This window comes from Pieris rapae, chromosome 17 (assembly GCF_905147795.1).
Source record: "Pieris rapae chromosome 17, ilPieRapa1.1, whole genome shotgun sequence".
Lineage (NCBI taxonomy): Eukaryota > Metazoa > Arthropoda > Insecta > Lepidoptera > Pieridae > Pieris > Pieris rapae.
The window spans coordinates 3,511,665-3,535,060 of record NC_059525.1 but is presented as its reverse complement, the minus strand read 5'-3'; the positions used below and the strand labels follow the sequence as shown (position 1 = coordinate 3,535,060).

Here is a 23,396-nt window from a genome sequence, read left to right as displayed (position 1 = left end):
TGTTAAGAAATAATTTTTTTATAAAAGAGGGGGCAAACGAAGAAGAGGCTCACCTGATGTTAAGCTTCCCCGGGTTTCCCAGGGCTTCCCCGGGCTTCCCCGGGTTTCCCAGGGCTTCCCCGGGTTTCCCAGTGTTTCCCCGGGCTTCCCCGGGCTTGGACTTTTCTGTAGACCTTTTCAATGTGTACAATACTTAGTACATTATTTTGATAAAACTCGTAGGGTTCAGCGTGCGTTTGCAATGTAAGCGGAAAAAAATGTATTTATTTACGACATCACATTAGAAAAATAATAGTACTTCTCCACTATTTAATGGATGTTATTATACATATAAACCTTCCTCTTAAATCACTATCTATAAAAAAAACCACATCAAAATCCATTGCGTAGTTTCAAAGATTTAAGCATACAAAGGGACATAGGGACAGAGAAAGCGACTTTGTTTTATACTATGTGGTGTTATAGTAATAATGAATTCTTATACACAAACAAAACTGTAGGTACTCTGGGTATATATACCAACAAAATTCGCCAACCTTACAGTGTACGCTAGCTACTAATAACAAATATTAACGTCAATTATCGATACTAACATCAATTCATGGCCTTACGTTGTAATGCAATTACTATAACACGTAACTTCTTAAATAACACGGTAGAACGCTTAGGAATTGTTTTTTTATTCAGTCTTCCTGAATAATTAATTAAAAACCATGCAATTAAACTATGAAAGAATTCAGTTCACTTTGTTTATTGAATTGGAAATAAACTGATGAGAAATGAAATGAAAATGTGTAAGACGTGGGACCGTTTTAACTGTACTTAGACTGTACCCTTTTAAGTAAAAAAATACCTGAATCAGGGTTCCCAGCTCTCCGAAAACAAAGTAAATCATAAATTTCTTAAAATATATATATATATATATACGAGTGTGTATATAATTTAATTACATCTTTTATTTTATCAACGCGTATTGAAAACGTTAAAAAATCAAAAACAGTCAGTCGTCAGTGCATGAGTGAGAGAATGAATGAATGTATGAATGAATGAATGAGTGAGTTGCCCAAAAAAAATTAAGTGTGAGATTGGGCACGTACTATGACTGACGTAAGTCTGAAATGTAAGGACAAACAGCATTGACGTCTTCACTTATTTAGCCCTTAGTTAAATATGGTTAATGCAAATTTGACCCGTTTCCTATTGACGGTCGGGATCGTTATGACCAATCATCAATCTAGGCCATTAATCAAACAAAAAAATTAATCGAGTACTTGTAAATAGTATTGATTATAATATAGCGTTAGACTTGTTACAAATTTCACAAAACCTATGATTTTATTTTGTCTGATCAATCACAATATCACTGGCACCAAGGATCTATGGAATTCTTTAAGTTTTTAGTACAGGCAGTCCTCGACCTACGTCGTTTCAAGTTACGTCGAACAATTTTTTGATACTATTCATCAAGATACGTCATTTGTTTCGATTTCCGGCATAGGAGAATTCACTTGTCCGTGGGGCCGGCACACCAAACACCACTTCGTTGTTACAGCCGATGGATCAAGGGAGTTATAGCGTCTTTTAAGGCCTATTATCTCTAATGGCTAATGAAAATGATGGTATGGAGGTGAGAGATTTTTGGAAAAGTTATAAATATCTTGCAATGCGTAAAGAATATTGCTCTTAATTCAGTTTTTTTCTTTGAATTTCGAGTCCGTATGGAACCTAACCCTTGAGTTTTACATGTAAACATATGAAAAAATATGTCTCGACTTACGTCGTTCCGATTTCGAGAACCTAACATGCCGTAAGTACGAGGTGCCTGTACATTAAATTGTAATTGAAAGATTGTTTCAATTCTTAAAAGACCGGTAACGCACTGAAGCATTGACAGTGTCCATGGGCGGCTGTATCACTTTACACGAGGAGAGCCTGTTTGCCCATGTTCGATAAACAAAAACATTTTCTACATTAGGTATTTAATTTCATTAAAACTTAAAAACGCTTTCCCAATTTTTTTATTTACCTCAATCAAAATTTATTTTAAAAGTTCATGTCAATATTAAAAAACGTAAGACAGTCGTCCATATTATATTATTCACTTTATACAAAATCTACTTGGAAATCGCAAGCTTCAATTACGACCCATACAAATCCTACCTACGCCTAATAGAAACTGCTTGAGTCATGATTACTTTTAGTTATATTACGTACGACGCTGTAAACAGCCCAAATCAATTTGACGAGAAACAGGCGTACTCCGAAAATAACATCTTAATGTTCTTAAATGATTTTTCGTTTTAAGGCGATAAGGAGTTGCTTTTAATGCTACCATAAAATTAGGTATCAGATGAGCCTTCTAAAATGGATATATATATTATACGCTGTATTATTCAAAGAATTACATATGACCTATTCTGCCGTTGATATTCGTGAGTGATTTATTGGATTTGTTGATTTAGGGATTCTTGTTGATTTAGGGATAACTATTAAGATAGTGAGTTTTATTAATCAATAAATATGACTACTGTAATTGATAATTGTTTTGTGTAATTAGTAAACTTAGAACTAACTTTGATGCAAAGAAAATGAAATAAATGGATACTTAGATATAACCAAAATGTACTTATCAAACTAAGTTAACACAGATTTTAGGGAATTAGATTGTCAAAACACATTTATATATGTAGTTTAAATTAGGCGATTAAATTTTTGTAATAAATTCAACAACGACATGGATCTAATGTCAGAAATTATTCACTATTCGAATGCATTACAGTTTACATTACCCCTTTGCAACATATAACTATTTACTTTTGTCGGACTAAGTAGTTATCGGACCAGCCTTGTATTTAAAAAATGTAAAAAATAATAGTCGAAGCCTCGGGAAACTAAATTAAATAAATCAGTGGCGATACAACATTTTCAGGTCTGAGCCTCAGATTTCTGTATCTATTACTGATTATTATTTGTCAATCTAATAGGCATGTAGGTAATCAGCCAACTGTGCCTGAAACACCATCGACTTTTTGGGTCTATTTGGTCGATATTATACCTATTACAGAGCGCATTCTTCTTAGTGTTATACTTAATTCACATGTTTACTAATGCGTCAAGAAATTGCACAGCCCAATCATGTTTATTCAATCACGATTCTCAGTGTGCTTTAAATGCTAAGTAGATCCACACCTGATTTGAATAATTCAGTTATAGTACCGTTGCTTCTCAATTTAATTTTCTTCGTACAAATAAAGTAAAGTACATACAAATGTTTCTTATTTCAACACAAAATATATTTATACACAATTGCTAAATCAACATCTTAAATAAATAAAATAATTTAATTTATCCTATTTACACAACCTATCATATTATATACCTAGCGAATTTTTTTTTAAATTTCAAATTACCTTCTGTAGCCTCTGTTCAGTGTCATCCAGTCTTTGTCTTGCGTCATGTAGTGTTCGCTCTAGGTCAGCCATTTTTTCAGTCTGCGCTGTGATCTGCTCTGACAGCACCTGAACTTGCAGCTGCAAACTGTCTTTGTCCGACTCCAGGCGACGCACACGATCTTCAGCGTCATTCTGAAAGATTACAAACCTCCATTATACATATAACCATAACCAATAGAGAATGAAACATTTTACGCTTAGGTCATCCAGTTAGAGTTATTCACTACTCACAACACCTATACTATTATTTTTTTATTTGCTGTTGCAGTATACCATTCAGCATTCATAGAAATTTGTTTTGTTTACAAACAGAACATAGTTTTATATTGCGTTAATTGTTTCATACACTGTTAGACCACTTAAACCAGCAATACCTTGTACGGACGCGATGGCAGTGTCGCAAGAGACGGGTGCGACGGCCAAGAGTGTTCAGAATGCATGCAGCATGGTGGTGGAGGCGGCGGCCCATGACACCAGCACATCGGAGGCCACCAACCACCTTCCGGCCAACGGAACTGCTCGTAGGAGTTCCAGCGTCGCTGTAAGTCTGGTTGGGCCTCCTCATCACGTGAACGCCTTGGTCTCGGGGAAACCCTGAGGCTGGATGGATGTTGCGGCGGTTTTGTGGATAACGACGACCTCGTTTTACGATCTCGCTCACCACGGTCGCTTGGCGTGCGACGTTTTCTTTCCAAGCTGGCAGAGTTGTAATTATCTCCGCGTGCGCCAGATGACTGAATTTCCACTGTATCGTCCATTATTTCACCGCTTTGTAACCATTTAAAATCACCATCACATCGTGTACTATTATCAATAGCTCTATTCGGAGTGAGCGTCCGATAATCAGTACGACAATCACGTGTCACATATTCCTGACCATCAGAGTCATCTTCACTTGTTGAAGTATCGGATTCAGAGGAATCACTATGTTGAGGTGGCACCGTTTGATTTTTCCATCCAGAACATTTTACCGTCGTCTCATCAGGGCTGTCCGAGTCACCACCTATTATCACATTTTAGTTAAAAAACGTTACAGTGAAAGTCTCATACGCGACAGCGAATCATCACGTACCCATAGGAGAATACATGTAGGAACGAACCGCAGGATGGACGTATCCCACTGCAGTCCGTTCCTCATCATCTCCATCCTCAAAGGGTTCTGTGAGAAATTCACGGTCGGACATGAGTCTTTACGATAACGACACTGCGCGACAAGCTAGCAGTACGAGTCACAAACGCTCCTCTATTTTAAAGCTTGGCTACGTTCCAGTGTCACGTCATTAAAACGTTTACAAAGCGTATTACGTACTCTCATGTAAGGGAGGTTCCTCGCTAGATTGAATGGAGACCGAATCGCGTTCAGATGTTTCCGATGCTGTTGACAGGGGACGTTCACTGATCCCAGAAGCACGCCGAATTCTATCGTCATAAATATTATTCCTTGGAGACCGCAACACGTTCCTCTCCACCTCGGCAGCTGGCCGTGTATTGACCGATTGAGATTTAGCATCGATGGTCGAACGATTATTCAACGTTGCAATAGTGGCAGCCACATTTGATCCCCCGCGGCCAAGCTCACGCATGTTTTGCTTCGAAATGAGTGGCGCCTAATCGAACACGGTGAACGCAAGTCGAAAATAGACCGCGTTAAATCCGTGCCGTTCTAAACACCCTTCACACTTTGATCCTTTTATTGAGCATAATGTTACAGCCTTTTCACATAAACAAGCCGTTAGACACACGAGGGTTATTATTAATAAAGTTCGCGTTAAGTAAACATGTATAATGTTTTGCGTAAGCGCATGTATCGTGCGGCGCGATGCACACAAGTAACAACACTTGCGCACTCACCGGTTGCCAGTTAACGCCTTCGTATAGCGACTGCCCCCGCCCATCGGTTTCCTCATAGTTCAATGTATGTTGGACAGTGTAGCGCAGTCCTCCGGGTAAATAGTAACTTGTTTTGCTTTCAAAGTTTTCATACACGAACTCAGGATTGTATGGGGGTTGCACTGAGTAGAAGGATGGTATTCTTGATTCGTCATTGTTACGTCTCTTACTCTTGGGGGTGAGGCAATTCATTGTCTTCGTAAATCTGAATGTGCCTTAACGAAAATATAAATAAAATCATATATTTATCAGCCTTACTATAAAAAACCATAACTATTACGAATGATTCAATGCCTATTTTACAAAGAAACGGAACGAGTCACGTGTACTATTGAATATTTCGGATAATAAACCTCCCCTCGAGACGGAAATAGACGACAGCTGTCTCCTTCGTTAATGTTTATGAAATAGATTTTTATACATTTGTAATCTTATGAACTGAGATGAGAGGAAATAGTCATTTTGGTTGAGAATTCTAGAGGAGTTTTCGAAATATGTCAAAACTTTTCGTATGCAACCGAGATAACGTATATTTAGAATTTGAATTTGGAATTCAAGTTTTCCCCAATGGAGCCGTCAAATTGTTACAACATTTACTTGCAAGCATCTGAATTGCGTTCTATGTGAGGAATCGATTGTTGGAACTCCGGGTTTGATTTTGAGTGTTACTGTCAGAAATCGAAACCCCATAAAATTGCGATCAATTTTCAATCGCTTTTAGTATCTAATGATTATAAAAAAAATATTAACTTTTAATTATTTCTTAATAAAATTAAACTGCCAATCTTAAGAACTTAAAGAAGTAAAAGCATAATAAAATTGTCCTTATGTTAATGAAATTTATGAGCTTCGGCTCGGTCATAATAGAGTTTACGAGAATGGCTTCCATTCCTTAATGTATTGGAAAATTTAATGAACAAGAACACTACAACTATACATTCAAATGAAATACCTCTTTTGAGCCGTTATTAGTAAATACATTGTATAAGTTGTTATGGAACACGACAAATATATACATGCATTTATATTTTTTTCAAACGCTTTTCCTCGTTCCAAAGCCCTTTCATATTTAGAGACGTTCTTAAAAAAAATTCACTAACGTTTAAAATCTCACATTAATAATCATCAAAAAAAACATGTTGTCAATATGTCCTATACTGATACAGAAAGTATTGTCAAAAGAAAGAGCCCTTGAATTTTTTCTTTCTTTCATATCATTATTATGATTAAGATAATATAATCCAGGACCTCTAAACACAGAGTTCTAAACGTCTCAGACAAACGTTTCAGAAAGAAAATGGCCTATAAGTAAATCACTTCGGGTCACTAGGTATTACAGCGCTCCGAGTAACTTCAAGTTTATTTAACTAGAAATACATACACAAAGTTTAATCTGGACTTGACAGCGGCTGCTAGACGCAATTTTTCTCTGCACAAACAGTGCTGTCGGTTTTACTGTATTAACAGTACATTTGCGGTGTATTTTAAGTGAAACTTCTTTAGGTGGATAAGGGTAAAAAATTTACGCAACGTCACGCAGATGTGCAGCGTTTTTGTCGAGGAAAAGGGAGAGAGCGACAGAAAGAGTGTGAGAAAGGGAGATCCAGATACATGCTATTGGTTGATGTATTTGTTTTATACTTAAATATTAGAACTTTAGTTGGCAATTCTGTCGCATAACATCTTGTGCAGTGAACGCAGATTTTTATTTATATTACACAGATCATTAGTACGTATACAGTGAGTAAACAGTGTGAATATAGGTATACAAATACATGGAGTGATCATATACTGGTACATGATCATCTTGGGGATTTTACCTTAGTAAATATTATTTAATAAGTTTCACTTCTGACATGTACCTTGTACGCACGCACTTTTTTTTATAGAACTGGGGGCAAACGGGCAGAAGCCCGAAGCTAAGTGTCAACTGTCTTTAATGGTGCAGAATATAGGGAATGCAATCTCGAGCCGAGATCGTTACTTCGATTCTCGTGGGAGGGAATTTCAATCTCGATTTAAACAGTTTTTTTTACATAAGGGGGACATAGACTCACATTACCAGAAAGCTCGCGTGTGTCGCAGGCCTTATAAAAATGTATACGATCTTTTCTTGAAGGGCCATAAGTTGAATTGGTTTGGAAATACTTCAACCTAAACATAGTGGTGGTGCGCGCCACAAACTGCATCATAACACGCTCAGTTCCAAACTCAGCTGCAGGAATGAATCCGATCAAATCCTCTAAACAGTCAAGGTAAAAGCGGTAAAAGATGCAAGGAGTCCCCACATCTCTACGCAACCTCTACAGTACCGTTTTTACTGTAACTTTAACCAGTTGTTCTATTTTAAGAGATCTGGTAGCACTGAGTACAATCGATTACGACGTCCCACTTGAGACAAACGCGTACAAAGGCTAAACATTATTTTAAGTACATACTTTAGTACCGTATAAAGAACATTTTATGTCTATTTTGTTTTTAAACTATCTAAAAAAAGAAAGTAATTATTTATTATTGATAAATTACTAGATAATTTAAATACAATATCACGCCTGACGTCAAGCGTAATTTAGGTTTACCTTTAAAGGTGTAACTTATTGCAATATCAGTCGAAGGCAATGTGGATGGCTAATTTAGCCAATGCGTGACTAAGCTGGCTGTCAAATATGCTAGGCGAAAAACTACGCACAACAGACATATTGAGAATCTTAGTGCGGAAACTGAGTCCACAAACCACGCGAAAGACAATTAAAAAGAAAACCAAATAACCACGAAGAAGATACAGAAATCTCAGACCCAAATCTAAAAGGTTGTAAGCGCCACTGGGTTTATTTGAATCACTACTGTCGCCACTCAAACTAATTCATGAAGATCATTTCTTGAGCAACTGTTTAAAGATATTAGAAGAGTGTTTTTGTTAAACAAACCCTAAGTCTCTGTTTGTGTTGAAACACATACAGAAAAACAAAATACAATAAAAGACGAAGAATTTTAGTCTTACTGCTAAAAGCATTCCATAAAAAATCACAAGGTACAACTTTAAAGCACAGCAATCAAACTACTTAATATAAATTTGCATTAAAATAACCAATAGTTTTATCAATAGAACATTATTATTAATTGTTTCTTAAACATATATTTACTTTAGTAGTTAATAACCAAATAAACACCTGTTAAAGTTTCGTTTGTAAATCGTTCCTCTTCTCTTATACAAATCACACAAAACTACTGAACATAACGTTTTCTATTACTTTTTGTTGCAATTAGGTTTGTCACTGTAGTGTTTCACGACTCGCTAATAACTAGAAGAAGCCAAGAGCTAGCGTAAGTCAACGACATCTTGATGTCGCTATATATTCGGAACAATACTTTTCTTAATATAAATTCGTTCTAATTATTTTCAACGTGGGATTCGGAAGACAGACGTGCTTTAAACGCGTGTTATTAATTGCTTAAACATTATAGGTTTATCAAACTTAGAGGTTTAACCTTGGTACCTGAAATAAATTACTTTAATACAGCGAGGAAATGCTGCCTTAAATGTATACTATGTACAACTTTTTAAATTTATTTTCATTTTCTATTCATCTATTTTTATTATTATTATTACTATGTTGGTTAAGAAAATTTTTTATTATTTATATTTGTGTGCTATTAATAAATATTTTAGAAAATAATTTATAATAAAAATCCAAGGGTGATACAACCTTGACGGAGGTAGAGATTCCGCTCTAAGATTCAGAAATCAGAGAGGCTTTGCTAAGTATGACTTTTGTACGTCTAAAAGGTATTTTTGACAAACGAGAGTGATAGTTTAAACTGTGTTGTTTCTAAATCACACCCTCACAGTCTTAGGCCTAAGTTCGCCTCCCGTTGGTGAAAAACTAATACAATTTATTACCTTACCAGCGACCCGCCCCGGCTTCGCACGGGTGCAATGCTGATACTAAATACACTACAGAAAATCTGTGAACGTTGTATATAAAGATGTGGGTTATCCATAAGAGATAGATATATACCATCACGGACTTTTCTGTAGACCTTTTCAATGTGTACAATACTTAGTGCATTATTTTGATAAAACTCGTAGGGTTCAGCCTGCGTTTGCAATGTAAGCGGAAAAAATGTAATTATTTACGCCATCACATTAGAAACCTCAAAAATAACAGTACTTCTCCACTATTTAATGGATGTTATTATACATATAAACCTTCCTCTTGAATCACTCTATATATTAAAAAAACCGCATCAAAATCCGTTGCGTACTTTCAAAGATTTAAGTACACTACACTTAGGAGTTCTGAGTATTATTCAAAACTGCATCTAGGACAAAAATTATCAAACTCTATTTACCCGCTACACAACAAATAAACTGGAATTTAGAATTAAATTTTCGTGTTAGCGACGATTTTAATATAAATCCGCCGACGCATCTTTTCGAATAGTTATGGCCCATGCTAAAAATACTCTTATAATCCCGTTCCACTTAACGTTCGCCTATTGAAATGTAAACACCAAGTATGCTGTTTATAGTTCGTATTTTTCATTCCATTTTATACAAACACGATACGGTGAAGAAATCGTTTGGAATGCCCTAATTTCAAACGGAGCGGGCAATTTCTCATACTTATGTAACCAATGTAAGTATGTAAAGACGGTATAAAGTATACACACAGATTTTTATATTACTGGAACAATTATATTATTAAACTGTTACAATAAATATTAATAAGGCTATATTTAGTATCGTCTACGTAGATATTATAGTCAGTGATTAGTATAACTGAGTTACAGAATAAAAAATGTTGGTTAAAAATTACAAAGGAACTTAGGCACTGTGCGCAAATTGGTATAAATTAAATATAAAAATAACATTAAATTACTTATGAAAATTGATTAAAATTTAACGAAGAATTCCACGTTTTATCCAATGTTTAATTCCTATTAAAATTCCACATGTGACGGGGATAGGTAGAAATTTCTAATTTTAAGTGTCAATTCTGTATATGTTGTAACAGATTTGTTAGAATTGCATTGCAGTTTGAAACCATAAATTTAAAGGTTCATATACTCAATGTTGCATCGTTATAGGCGATTCGATAATTGTTATACAACTAACTGAGAACATAATATGCCATGATCTAGTTTCTATATCCGACCTATATTGATTCATATGCGTTTTCTGTTTTTAAATATAATGGATATCACACGAAGCTTTTGACACAGATACTCAGAGGTGCTATTAAAACTAGTTTGTAGTGCATAAAACAACATGCAATATAATTAAAATTCTCTTAACTTTTAGCTTATTATCTTTCAGCTTCATTTACAATGTTGTATGTATGTACATTTCTTTCATTATAAAATAGTATCACTACAATCTATTCTTTGATTTGTATTTGCATCTTTAACAGTTTTCTAAAAAATAAAAGAAAATGCTAACAAATTAATAATTGAATAAATTGATGACTGCTAACGCCGTATTAAGGACAAATCTTTTTCTATTAACGATTTTACCTGCAACAGAGTTCGAAAACATCAATGTGTAATTTTAAATGGATTTCTTGCCAGACAGGATATAGTTCTAAGTACATACTTTCTGTTGTAACTAAGATAAAAGCAATAATGAGCGGCTCGACGCTGACGCGACTGAGTCGGGTGAATTTTAAATTACACTTTGCACAAATTTGCTGAGCCAGTAAACACTTGCTACATGACCCTTCCACGAACGTAATGAACGTAACTCTGTCATTAAAATTAATCATTTCGTTACCATTATTTAGTTACACACAGGCCTTACTTATTTTTGTGTTTTTTTTTGTTTTTATCTTTTGGTAATATTAAATCACTTGCCTGTATGAAACACGATTGTATTTTTGCCTTATTCACTTTCTCACAATACTTTATTTATTTAAAAACAAAACTTACAGCTAACTTTACAAAATAATTTTCAAATCAATACACCAACTGTAATGTTTAGCGACAATAATATATACAGTAGCTGTGTGTAACTGAAGCCTGTGTGTTAATCGGTTTTAGTGACATTAAATGTCTGATGTTGTAAGGATATTTTTTGGAAAGAGTTCCGTAGGGAATTGAATACGTCTAGTGCTTGTCCTAGTCCTACTCTATATAATATAGACTCCTCGTATTAAAATTAACATACCGCACAATTTTAATAAACATGAATTTGCTCCCTTTGCACAGTGTGTTTTATGTAAATCCCGAAACTATAGTTCTATCAGATCGATAAGCACAGAAGCCGTACTTACCTTTATAAAAATATCAATGAAACCGACTAAAATATCCACATCATAGAACTTTAAACCTAGATTTAAGTCCCGCGAGCTTATTACACGAATCTGCGATAGTTTAAATTTAATACATTATATATGTATTCAAATATTTTCAAATACATTGAAATGCATGAGTATTTCCGTTACATTTTAATTTTGCAAATCAATTGTAAAGAATCTGGACCATTGAGCATCCAAAAATAATATAACGCTCGGATTTTATATTAAAACCTGCAAACGATAATTGCGACTTGCAGCATAGATTTTAGTATTAACCCAGATTTTTTTTTATTTAGAATTTGTTATACATTGGAGATTATTTTTTTGTTTAACAGTCGGTCTTCCTTCCTCGAATACTTTTATCGTCGCCTGTTAGAGGTAGCATTCGCCTAGCATATTGTTTAAATTAAGTTTTTCTAGCGCAATAAACACTGACTGACACCATCTGTACCAGTGGAGGCTATTTCTACTACTTATGCAAATTTGGAGCCCCATATCGCCACTACTATTATATATATCCTTACCTATTTATATCATTATACATGTATTATGTATTTGTTATTTTGAGTTTTTTTTATCTCCCCTGTAGGTATTTATTTTTTTATCGTTCCAAATTAGGGTTGCCTGGAAGAAATTGCTTGTTAGCGATAAGGCCGCCCGTTGCCTCATAACTTATGTAACCCGCTTTTTTGCATGTACGTACATGTACATGTACAAAATATAAGGTATAAATAAATAAATATTTATTCATTACGTCCAGAAGCTGAAGCTAGTCAGTTAAAGCAATAGTCAACGTAACAAACACGCTTTTTGGAAACAAAAGCCTTTCCAAAGTCTAAACACAAGTTTCAACCTCATTCCCAATTTATCCTTGGAGTGATTGGAACAATTGAAACTGTCAATCATCAATTTCCTTGTAATAATCGGACAACGGGTGCGCAAGTAATTTCGTTAGTAAATTAAAAATTATGAAAAGCGGTATTATTAAATGGTTAAGGATAATAGGTTGAAAATAAATATTTAATAAAAAAAATTATAAAACAGGGTACAACTGGCTCAACTGATGATACCCGCCGCCCATGGACAGTTAATGCGAGAAGGCTCGCGAGTGCGTGGCCGGCTTTTAAAAATTAAAAAAAAATCTTGAAGTACCCTAAGTCGAATTGGTTCGTAAATATTTCAGTAGGCAGCTGGTTCCACATAGCGGTGTGCGCGGCAAAAACTTCCATAAAAAAACTCTCAGTTGTGGAACGACTAACTTCGAGGTAATACGGACGTCCAATAATGGAACTCAGCTGCTTTAACCCGAATAACTACTCTGAACACCCTCCATGGTAAATGCGGTAGAAGATACAGAGTGACTTCACATCTCTATGCAACGCCATTTTCAGTACAATTCAAAGATTTGTTGACGTTACAAACATTAAGATTCAATAAATTGGTTTCAATGACATACATTACTTGTCTATTCTAAATTTAATCGTAATTTTACACGTACAATATCAATTAATTACTTAAAATTAGATCTTATTTTCTTGTAATAAAAATATGATACTCCCTTTAGAACAACCGACTTGTAATCAAATATTTTGTTTTTAATTCTAAGACAATCTTTTGCCCGGCGTGCAAAGATCAGCAAAGTAATATTTTCTTTGTTTTCGTTAAAACAACGTTGGTTGGTACAAGAACATTGTTACACTGACTTAAATCATCAATGATACACCTTTACTTCGGTTTTAGCAACATATTTCATTTTCAATTTAAAATATTTTATTTATATACATTAGATAAAGGGAAACCATTTAGGGGAGAGACTGGGAGATCTTGAGTGGAAACGGGTGGCGGAAGTCGCCCGCTTTCAAGCTCTGTGATGCCTTGACAACGGTCGGGTAATGAAGTACTGAGGTTTCCATTATTAGTAATTATTGCTACTTATATATATATTTTTTCATGGGTTTTTAACCTTAAAAAACATATTAGGTATACGGACTCCTGAGCAGTTTCTTTCTAAATTCATGCTTTTTTTTATAGAACAAACGTGCTGGAGGCTCACTTGAAGTTAGATTAACTTACGACGAATTTATGGGTTGCCGGCCGTTTAAGAATTAGTACGCTGTTTTCATAAATGAAATGATGACTATAATAAATTATTATATACTATATATATCACTATCATCCACACAAAAACCACCGAATACCGAAAATACGACATATCCACTCGTCTTCAAATGTTCTAAATTCAGTGTATATGAAATACCTATTAATTAAAATATTGAGTATAATAAGAATACAATATTTTAGATTAATTAAAGCCTTCGAGACTTTTGACTTAGCAGAAATAGGAATAAATTCAGCAAATACGTATTCTGACTCCGTATTAGATGTCCTTACTTCCTTAAAAGAAAGTCCCAATTAGGCCAAGTCCTTTCACAGGTAGCCGGCAAAAAATTCAGGGCAAACCATATTGATTTTATTACGTTCGAATCGAGTGCTGTCGGGAGTTGTTTATTTAGCCGGTAGGTTAATAGTTCGTGATGAATTTATAGTTTAAATTTAGGACGCACGTTTCGTTTCAAACATGACTCACAAATATTGAAGAAATTTTCACCCAAAGAGGCCATAAAACTAATTAATTGTTTAATTTTCCCGATATTAATAGAAAATCTAAATCTAAGTCCGATACGAGACGAGCTACTTAAATAATCAAATTAAACAATGTACCCACGATATTCTATTCCAAATGAAATAAATTTTAATAATATTTGTTAGTTAAACGAAAATATGTTTAAATAACATTGTATTCATAAACACGGTAAAGAAGTGATTTTTATCATTATATTAGTTTACTTAGGGTACTCGATTGAGGAGCATCATTGGCCTAGTGGCTTCAGCGTGCGACTCTCATACCTGAGGTCGTAGGTTCGATCTCCGGCTGTGCACCAATGGACTTTCTTTCTATATGCGCATTTAACCTTTGCTCGAACGGTGAAGGAAAACATCGTGAGGAAACCGACATGTCTTAGACCCAAAAAGTCGACGACGCGTGTCAGGCACCGGAGGTTAATCACCTACTTGCTTATTAGATTTAAAAATGATCATGAAACAGATTTAGAAATCTAAAGACAAGACCTAAAGGGATTGTAGCGCCACTGATTTTTTTATAGGGTACTCGATTGTACACAGGTTTTAAAATTGTTAATGAAAATATCTTCAGATTATAAAGATCATGTAGGCAATATAACTGACCCTTACTGCTGAATCTTTGAACAAGCAAAGACAAGTAAATATTAAACATTTTGACCGGGGCCTGAGGAAATTCGGACTCGGAATTTTCAAATATATTAATTTCGACCCTTTTATAATATACTGTGTTTGCAGTATAGATGGTAAATTGGTTGAATCACGGCTCCAATATGAAACAGCTTCTGTTCGTTCTACGTATTCTCATCTCAATGGTGTACTATGCAATAATGTGGCGACGCATTTTAACTCCATAGAAATTAATTCAAACATTTGATTTGTGAAATTATTGAAGGCAGTAACAAATTTTTAACGCAACCTAACCTAATGAAATTCACTGAGAACTGAGACGATATCATTTACATTAAGCATGCAATATTATCAGTTTTTAATTTTTTTTAAGGGGTGCGCCAATCATCATCTTAATATTAAGTACCAGTTGTAAATACCGATAGAAAAAAATGGAGCAACTTTTTTAATAACTAGACAAAACAAAACTCGCTCATTTCAGAGCTTATTCTAAATATCTACCCGTTTTCGTTTTGTACACACGTAAAATAACATATGATTCCGGCAACACACTTGCGAGCCTTCTGGCAGTGTTCTCAGGTGAGCCTCCTGCCCATTTTCCCCATATTCTATAAAGAATAATATTTGCAAATTTGTATAGTGATACCCTGTGTATGATATTATAATAACGCCAGAGCCAATATTTTAATTAAACTTTCATTGAACTTCGGTATTCGATATTGTTAAATTGATTACACTGGGAGCGCTTGCCAATGTAATTTTATTTATCTATATATTATAAATATGTAATATATAGATTATAAATAATATATAGATGACTTCCAGAGTAATAACTTTGTAGGAGTACGAGTTCTAAGAGATATTTTTTTTCATATCATTGTCATTAGATTTGCCTTGTCTCGTCTAACTTCATGAAAAATTTATTAGGAGCAGTTACGGTTTATCGAGCGATTCTACCACCATTTCTTACACGAATAGCACTTTCTCGTTGAAGGTAAGTGATCGTGATCGTAAGGAAACCGGCCTTTCGTAACAAGACCAAGACACACTTTGGGTAGTAGGACCATGGAAGTGATGGAGTGTGGGCAAAAATCGGTGACACGTGTCAAGAGATATATAAATTGAATTATAACACAAATCTACGGCCAAGACTTAGGTTGGTAACATTGAATATTATTATGCTCCCTTTGGAGTACTCTTAGGTCGTAGGGTTAAAGTGCACGGGCGCTAATTACAGAAATAAGTTGGCGCGTGGTAGATAATACTGTTAGCCCCAGAGCTGTTGATTTCCTCTTTTATATGCTGCACAAGGAACACTGCTAAAGAGACAAAATTTTTAAAGCTTGTTTCAATTTTCTATTATGGATTTCGTAGGTCAATAAAATTGTAAATAAATTTGTGTCATAATATGATGTTGTAAACAGAATACAGGGTAATAACCTGAAATTAACTACGAACCCTACCTGGTTATATTCTAATTAACGCTAATGGATCGTGCGTTCACCTGGAATCACCTAGTTTACGGGGGAGCTGTGATTAATATTATATTTTCAATGAGTTTATTGTACGCTGACCTGCACATTATAAGGATATAAGAATCGAGAAGCTAATGAGTATTAAACGAGATAATAGCAGGATGCATTCTCATGGTTTGTAGCTGACCTGTATCAGAACTTTCATGAAAAGGACGTCACTACAAAAATAAAAAAGATTCCTGGAGCCCACGAACGAAGGCGAACGTGAAATACCGAGGCTATTTAACTTCTTGACACCACGTGCCCAGTGAAAAGATTGAAAAGAAATAACTAATATAGTGAATTACTGTGAGTAGACGTAAGTCTTTAGTGCCAAACTGTGGTAAGAGCAAAAATAGTACACAAAACAAAAGTCTTCCCTCAGAGACTGTAAGTAGTTAATATATTTAAAGAACTTTGTTTCTCATTACAAAAATGTATTTTATTTACATGAGAAACCTTATATGTATATACGAGCGAATAGTAAAATGTAGTAAATATTGAATTAAAAACCTTTACATTAAGGTTTCAATAGGTTGCCTCGTGGGTCTCGAAGGCTTTGGTTGGGTTTGACAATGACTGCTTCTTGTTAGCACGAACAAAAGTCCACCCACTTGTATGAAACCTCAGCCTTATTAGACAGTCGAAAATATATAAAAGTGGGTAAATATTATTGACGACAAATTCAGTTTACAAATCAACAAATAGCGATCCAATTAAAAGTACGATTAAATCATAACGATGCTTATTCGGCAGAATTTAATTAAAGGATCATCAAACAGATACAATGAATATTGGAACGATTTCGGCGTGGTTTATACGTGCATTCCCGATATTACACTGTCCGAAAGTTAGTTTAATAAGCTGTCATTATGGACAGTTTGATATCCTAAAATATAATTAATGTATACAGGCTGTTCGCGACTACTCTGAAAAGATTATAACATGTTTATACACAGGACGACGAAATTTAAATTTAAATTTGACACTTATTAATGTTCATTACCCGGCCCAAATTCTCATAACGAAGTACATATTTTTTTGTTTTTTTTTTTATAATTACTCAATCTGAATAAACCACTTTTCAAATAAACCTAATTACAGTCAAAATGTTACTACTACTACGGACTACTAACATTTGGTCGTAAAAAACCGATATTCGTAAGAGCCGCTGATGTTGTTATATCTAATACAATAGGAATCAGCCGGGACCTTTGAAGTTGTTCTAAAGGATGTCGTCGTGAACGGTTTTGACCGTATTAAAATCGACGCCTATTTAAAGTAATCGTAAATCTATATACAAATAATAATTATATAATCTACTTTTTTTCCTATTAAATATATGCACTATTTATTTAAATGACTCTCTTTGCCTGTTGGACTTCGAGAAAATCTATTTGATACAGGAAACTGTCTATCTGCTCATCACTGGTTATGTAACTTATTTCAGCATGCCACGCACGAGCCTTGCGAGCCCTCTGGCATTGAGATTGTCCATGGGTTTATCACTTAATTCAGATAAGCCTCGACATGACTATTTATTCATATCGTCAATAAAGCTTCTCAAAAATCAACAATAAGAACGCTTCAAATCTAACATTTTTTGTATCGTCAACAAGTGCCGAATACAAAAGTAATCTAGACAGTGCCACAAGAGTGTCGGGCAAAATAGACAGGGCGTTTAAGTCATGCATAGTCAGGTTAGTTACCCCGTGAGGGAAGCGCTTTCAATGAATGCTTAAGTGGTCCACACGATATGCATTCAAAGTGCACTCAATCCTTGCGTGTATACGTCCTTTCATCCGAAATGTGTCACTTGGTCCTTCCAGCCAAGTGCGTGGGAATTTCTCAATTCAACCCTAGCCAATGCCCTACTTCGCTACATGTTTCATTTGCAATTTGAATGTAGAAGCTTCCTAGACTCCTAGTTGAACGAAAACTAGGTCTATATACATTGCCACTAGGGCAGTGTTCGTAAAGGGGCTGAAAAGTTTGATTCTCAGCCAAAGTTTCTGTTTCGGAATAAATCTAAAGATAGTAACTGCTACTGAAAAATTTCCTTAAGTAGAACGCCTAGGGGAAGCCCCTGAATCTGAGCGTACTAATCTAATATTTTTTGCATAGTCAAAACCGTGTACGACGATATTGTTAAGAACAATACCGGTTATATTGACCAAAATCAAAGGTCTCGACTGAATGCTATTGTATTAGGTTCTTAATAACAACGTCTAACTAACGAGTAGTCTCTTCGATATCGTTAGCTTTTTTTCTTTTATATAATAGGGGGGCAAACGAGCCTGAGGGACGCCCAAAAAGGGCAATCATCGCAGATCATAGACACCCATTTCAGTGAGTGCGTTGCCGGCTTTTAAGGGAACTCTTCGCTCTTACAGGGAGCTTTACGCTCGAATTTTCAATAGTTGGAGGCCGTATCTCTCAGGGAAGACCCTCACCGGTACTTGATTCAACAGTTCGCTAGTTCGCGAAAGAAAATGCCTTGTGAAACTGTGGAAGATTTCCAGCCATCACAAGGTGACTTTTGACTGTAGGTATAACCGTCTTCTTTAATGGCAGACCTATAAACAGTTGTTTGTTGTCCTACGCCAAATATTCCCATTTTATTTATTTATTTAATTATAAGTAATCTAACAGCTTATACTTATACATATTATAATACAAAATACTAAGACAATACAGAAAGCCAAATCAGATTACATAGATAGACAATTTATGTATAAAAAACAGAAAACAAGCAATTGCATTAAAAGACAAAGTAACATTAAAAAAAACAAAAGAATAAAATTAAAAAAACTAAAATTTGACATTTAAAAGCAACAAATAATACTAAGAATTTTAAACTACTACTTAAAAAAATCAGAGTCTTCCCGCTTCTCCAAGTACTTCTTTTTTATTGTTGGGAAATGAATTAACAGACCCGGGGCAACTTTTAAAAGTGACGTGTGAGGGTTCTGTCTGTGACCCAAAATATTCATTTCAAAAACATCAAACTTTAAATGTTTGTTAACTACATTATGTATCGCTAAACGCTCGCCAACAAGTCTGCAAACTTTGTAGTTGAGGCACAAAATTGCATCTTGGACTTGCACTAACTTCTATAACGATGGTCGATGCGGAGATCTATAAACAGCTGTTCCATTAAACAAAATGTCTAGCTTATAAAGACTTATAGTAGAACTTTATATAGTGTAGTAACCACTTTACTAAAGTTCACGCGCCTCGTCTATAGGTATATTTGGCTCTCGTCGGTATCGTAACGTCATCAGCCTGTGTGCCCCCAGGTATTTATACTAATAATAATAATAATATTATAAAGAGGAAAGGTTTGATTTTTTGTTTGTTTGTATGAATTGAATAGGCTCCGAAACTACTTGGCAGATTTGAAAAATTCTTTCACTGTTGGAAAGCTACATCATTCCTGAGTGACATAGGCTATATTTCATTTTCAAAAAAAATAGGCATCCTTACTAAAATTACGATAACATTAACATTTGTTTAATATTTGATACAATTCTAACAGATGGCGCTGAGTTAAAGGTTGTTTATAATATCATAAATGGAAAAGCAATTAGATATTTTTTACCTTAAAATAAACTTTATTCTATGTAAACGAAGTCGTGGGCATCGACTAGTATCAAATAAAAAATGAAAAAAGTATTATGAATAAAATTATTAAGTATGTAATATATCAAAAAACATACACACAAACATAGTAAATTCCCATCAGGTAAGTAAAACATTAATTATCTCCAATAAAGGGTTAAGGATACTCAAATAGAACACTTCCTGACCTATTTCAAACATCAGACGAAATTGATGCCGGTTCAGGAACTACGCTGCCTGAGCTATTGAACAAAAGACCAGTCACAAGACAAAAATCTCTTTCCATATGAATTTCCTTTCTAGGCCTTCATCTAAAAGCATTACAGACATGGGACAACGGATCAATAACACGAGGTCGCGAATTGTTCGCGGTGAGCATTGTAATTCAGACAGAACGCGTCCATTCCTATTGAAAACGAACAATGGCATTCTTTTGCTAAAAAAACTACATTCTTAATGGTTAAAGGCTTAAAAGCTTGGATATTTTAGATACAAATTTCTACTGTAAAGGATTATATAAATAAACATTTATCAATGTATTCAGGTCTGTTATTATCAAAGCAAAACAAGTGACGCCAGAACTCTTGGTCTTCTAGATGTCTGTATCAGTCACGTAATAAAAACTTGGCGATTGAAAAGAATGGCGGAAAGTTTCTTGCCAATTCTTGTCCGTTCTACGCACTTGACTTGCGAACTGGTAGTAAATGTAAATTTACAATTTAATTTTTTTGACGTTCATGCTTGTGTGGCATGACTAAGCTGTCGATTTTTGTGACGAGCCATATTTTAAGTGATATTCAGTGCCTTATGCAAATTAGAAATACTGGAGTGACACTTATTAATTTCATCTGTGTGGGTAAAAGAAAAACGAATACCATATTATTCGAGATGTATTATCGCTAACAAGCGACCTTCTCCTGGCAATTCTAGTAAATAAATACAATAAAGGAAATATTAATTAAAGTGCATTAACAACAAAAAAAATGCAATAAAATAATAATAATAATAATAAAAAATAAAGCCCTGGGACATGGGGGTGCTTTAAATAAAAGAGAATATTATTTTCACTCTATATTCACCACTCGCGTACAATATAAGCGAAATATTGAACTGTTAATTGCTATGTAAAGAATGATTGCAATTGAAAAATTGAAAAATGTCTACGTCTGGCTATACTTTCGGGGCGTTACTCCGACGATTTCAGAAATCAAAAACTAAATAAACTTGTTTTGTTTAATATTTGTAGGTTCTCTTCGTGTACTTCATGTTTGCCTAAAGTGGTTGTCACATTAAAAATTGTTTGTGGTTCTTTCACCAATGTAACAGTGTGCCGAGAAATGGCAAGCTTTTATCAAGAAACCGGTAGGTTTCCCACGTTTCATTTACCGTATTAGCCAGTGTTAAGACAGGCCATATAGAGACAGATATCCATTTGCACAGGCGTGACTCGAACGCTGGGACTAAGGATTGACAGTCACGCCTACTCACTAAACCAACACTGCTTATATCAAGAACATGAGTGTTCAGAGTTGCATTGTTAATACCAGCAGCAGAGTTTCATCATCGAACGTCAAGGCAGAATACGAAATTCCACACTTACCACTTCTACGTCCGTCGCTCCAAAAGTTTGCATTTTTAGACAGTTTTCACCGCCTATGTGGAACCAGCTTCCCACTGAAGAAGTTCCGAACCAATTCGACTAAGTGTCCTTCAAGAAAAGAGCGTAACAATTCTTAAAATGGCGCTTACTTTTGGCATTGAGTGTCCATGGGCGGCGGTATCACTTAACATCAGATGAGCCTCCTGTTCTATAAAAAAATATTTTAGATAAATTGAAATTTGAAATCCAAAATCTCGTCAATTTAAGAGTTCTTCATCATTAGAATCAAAGAATTCCATACGTGCTGATTATATATAATGCAAATTAATTATCTTATTAGGTCAACATGTTTCGAGTTAAACCAAATACCATTGAATATGGTAAAGTTGCCGTTCCAAGCTCGTGCCTCGAACTCACAGAGCGCAATTAGTTCACTTCCGTGCTTTCAAAGGCTCCAACTATGTGCTGCTAAAATTTTAATATCGCAGAGAAAAATTGCACATTCCTAGAATGCGATCTTATTTCGGAGCTATTAATACTTTTGTATATTGTCAAAAGAATAAATAGAGCAAAAGATTGTTCCATTATTTTACATGCCTCAACCTAAATAAGAAAATTTAATAAGTGAAATGAATAGTTACATAAACAATATTTTTATTGATTTACTTAAGTTCGCCACATCATAATAATGATATATCTACAGTATATGGGTAACATATATACTATATAGACGCAGAGAAAAAAACAAATGCATGAGTAAATAGCTGTAAAAATTTGAATTTGGAATTCCTAACCAAAGAGGTTATAAGCTATACGAGATCAAAGTGGCCAGTACGACAAAACGTCAATATTTACATGTAAGGACGTTATATACATTTAAAATACGCAAATAAACCAGTCCTTACCAACTTAAAGTCCTTGTTTACGTGGCGAATACGGAGTGGGCTTAAATTACTCTTTTCCCAATTTCCTTTGCCATTAATTTCGTGATTTTGGCTAATATCATTTTCTATACATCAAATTTAAAACGAATGCGTCCTACACGGAACACGGAAAGATGTATTATTAGTAATTATTCAACTGTATAATATTATGCGTTATGGAGTCCGCGTTCAGCGAGGCATTTATTTCAGCGGTCGTGCCTTGCAGCTATGTTACCGCTACGCAATTAAAAAACGTGGATTTTGGACCTCGCTCATGTTTAAAACGTTTGTCAGATCGACCAATATTTATTTGAAAACAGCGATAAAGGTTTTACGTACACTCCTGCAAATGCCAAACAGTATTCGTTTTTTAAAATTTGATATTTTTTATTTTATTTTTACTGTCAAGCATCTCACATGTTAAAATGAGAAAAATCATATACTCATGAATATGTGTTATAAAAAGAACATACCTAACTAACTAGCTAACTAGCTAACCAGAACCATGCAACTTCCTCACAATCTAGTAGCCCGCAATAACTCAGCAAACAACTCTCGAGGGGAGAGTTCTCTCTCTTTGCTTCTTGAATCCAGCTTGCCTTAGACCCAAAAAGTCGACGGTGTATGTCAGGCACAGAACGTTGATCACCTACTTGCCTAATAGAAATGATCACCAAACAGATACAGACCAAATCATCATACATATTTATTTTAGAGCTATGGCTGTGTAGTTTCCCAAAAAATTTTCCTTGCTATAATAGAGATCACCCACCTCCTAATTATTCTAGTTTTCTAATTGTACGAATAAGCAACGAAGTTGAAAGAATTTA

General features: G+C 34.8%; 1 protein-coding gene across 5 annotated transcripts in view; it reads right to left on the bottom strand.

Moving 5' to 3' along the window:
* LOC110996111 (liprin-beta-1) overlaps window positions 1–23,396 on the bottom strand; it is a 48,479-nt gene that overhangs the window by 14,982 nt on the left and 10,101 nt on the right. For 3 of the 5 annotated variants that reach the window (XM_045631863.1, XM_045631864.1, XM_045631865.1), the window contains exons 1-3: window positions 4,762–5,279; window positions 3,827–4,455; window positions 3,411–3,584 (exon numbers count right to left, since the gene is read on the bottom strand). In XM_045631863.1, coding sequence (XP_045487819.1) covers window positions 3,411–3,584; window positions 3,827–4,455; window positions 4,762–5,035 — 1,077 coding nt within the window. In that variant the 5' untranslated portion in view covers window positions 5,036–5,279. Of the gene's footprint in view, window positions 1–3,410; window positions 3,585–3,826; window positions 4,456–4,524; window positions 4,675–4,761; window positions 5,280–23,396 lie in introns of those variants that run through there. The other 2 variants (XM_045631866.1, XM_045631867.1) reach the window with 2 other exon arrangements.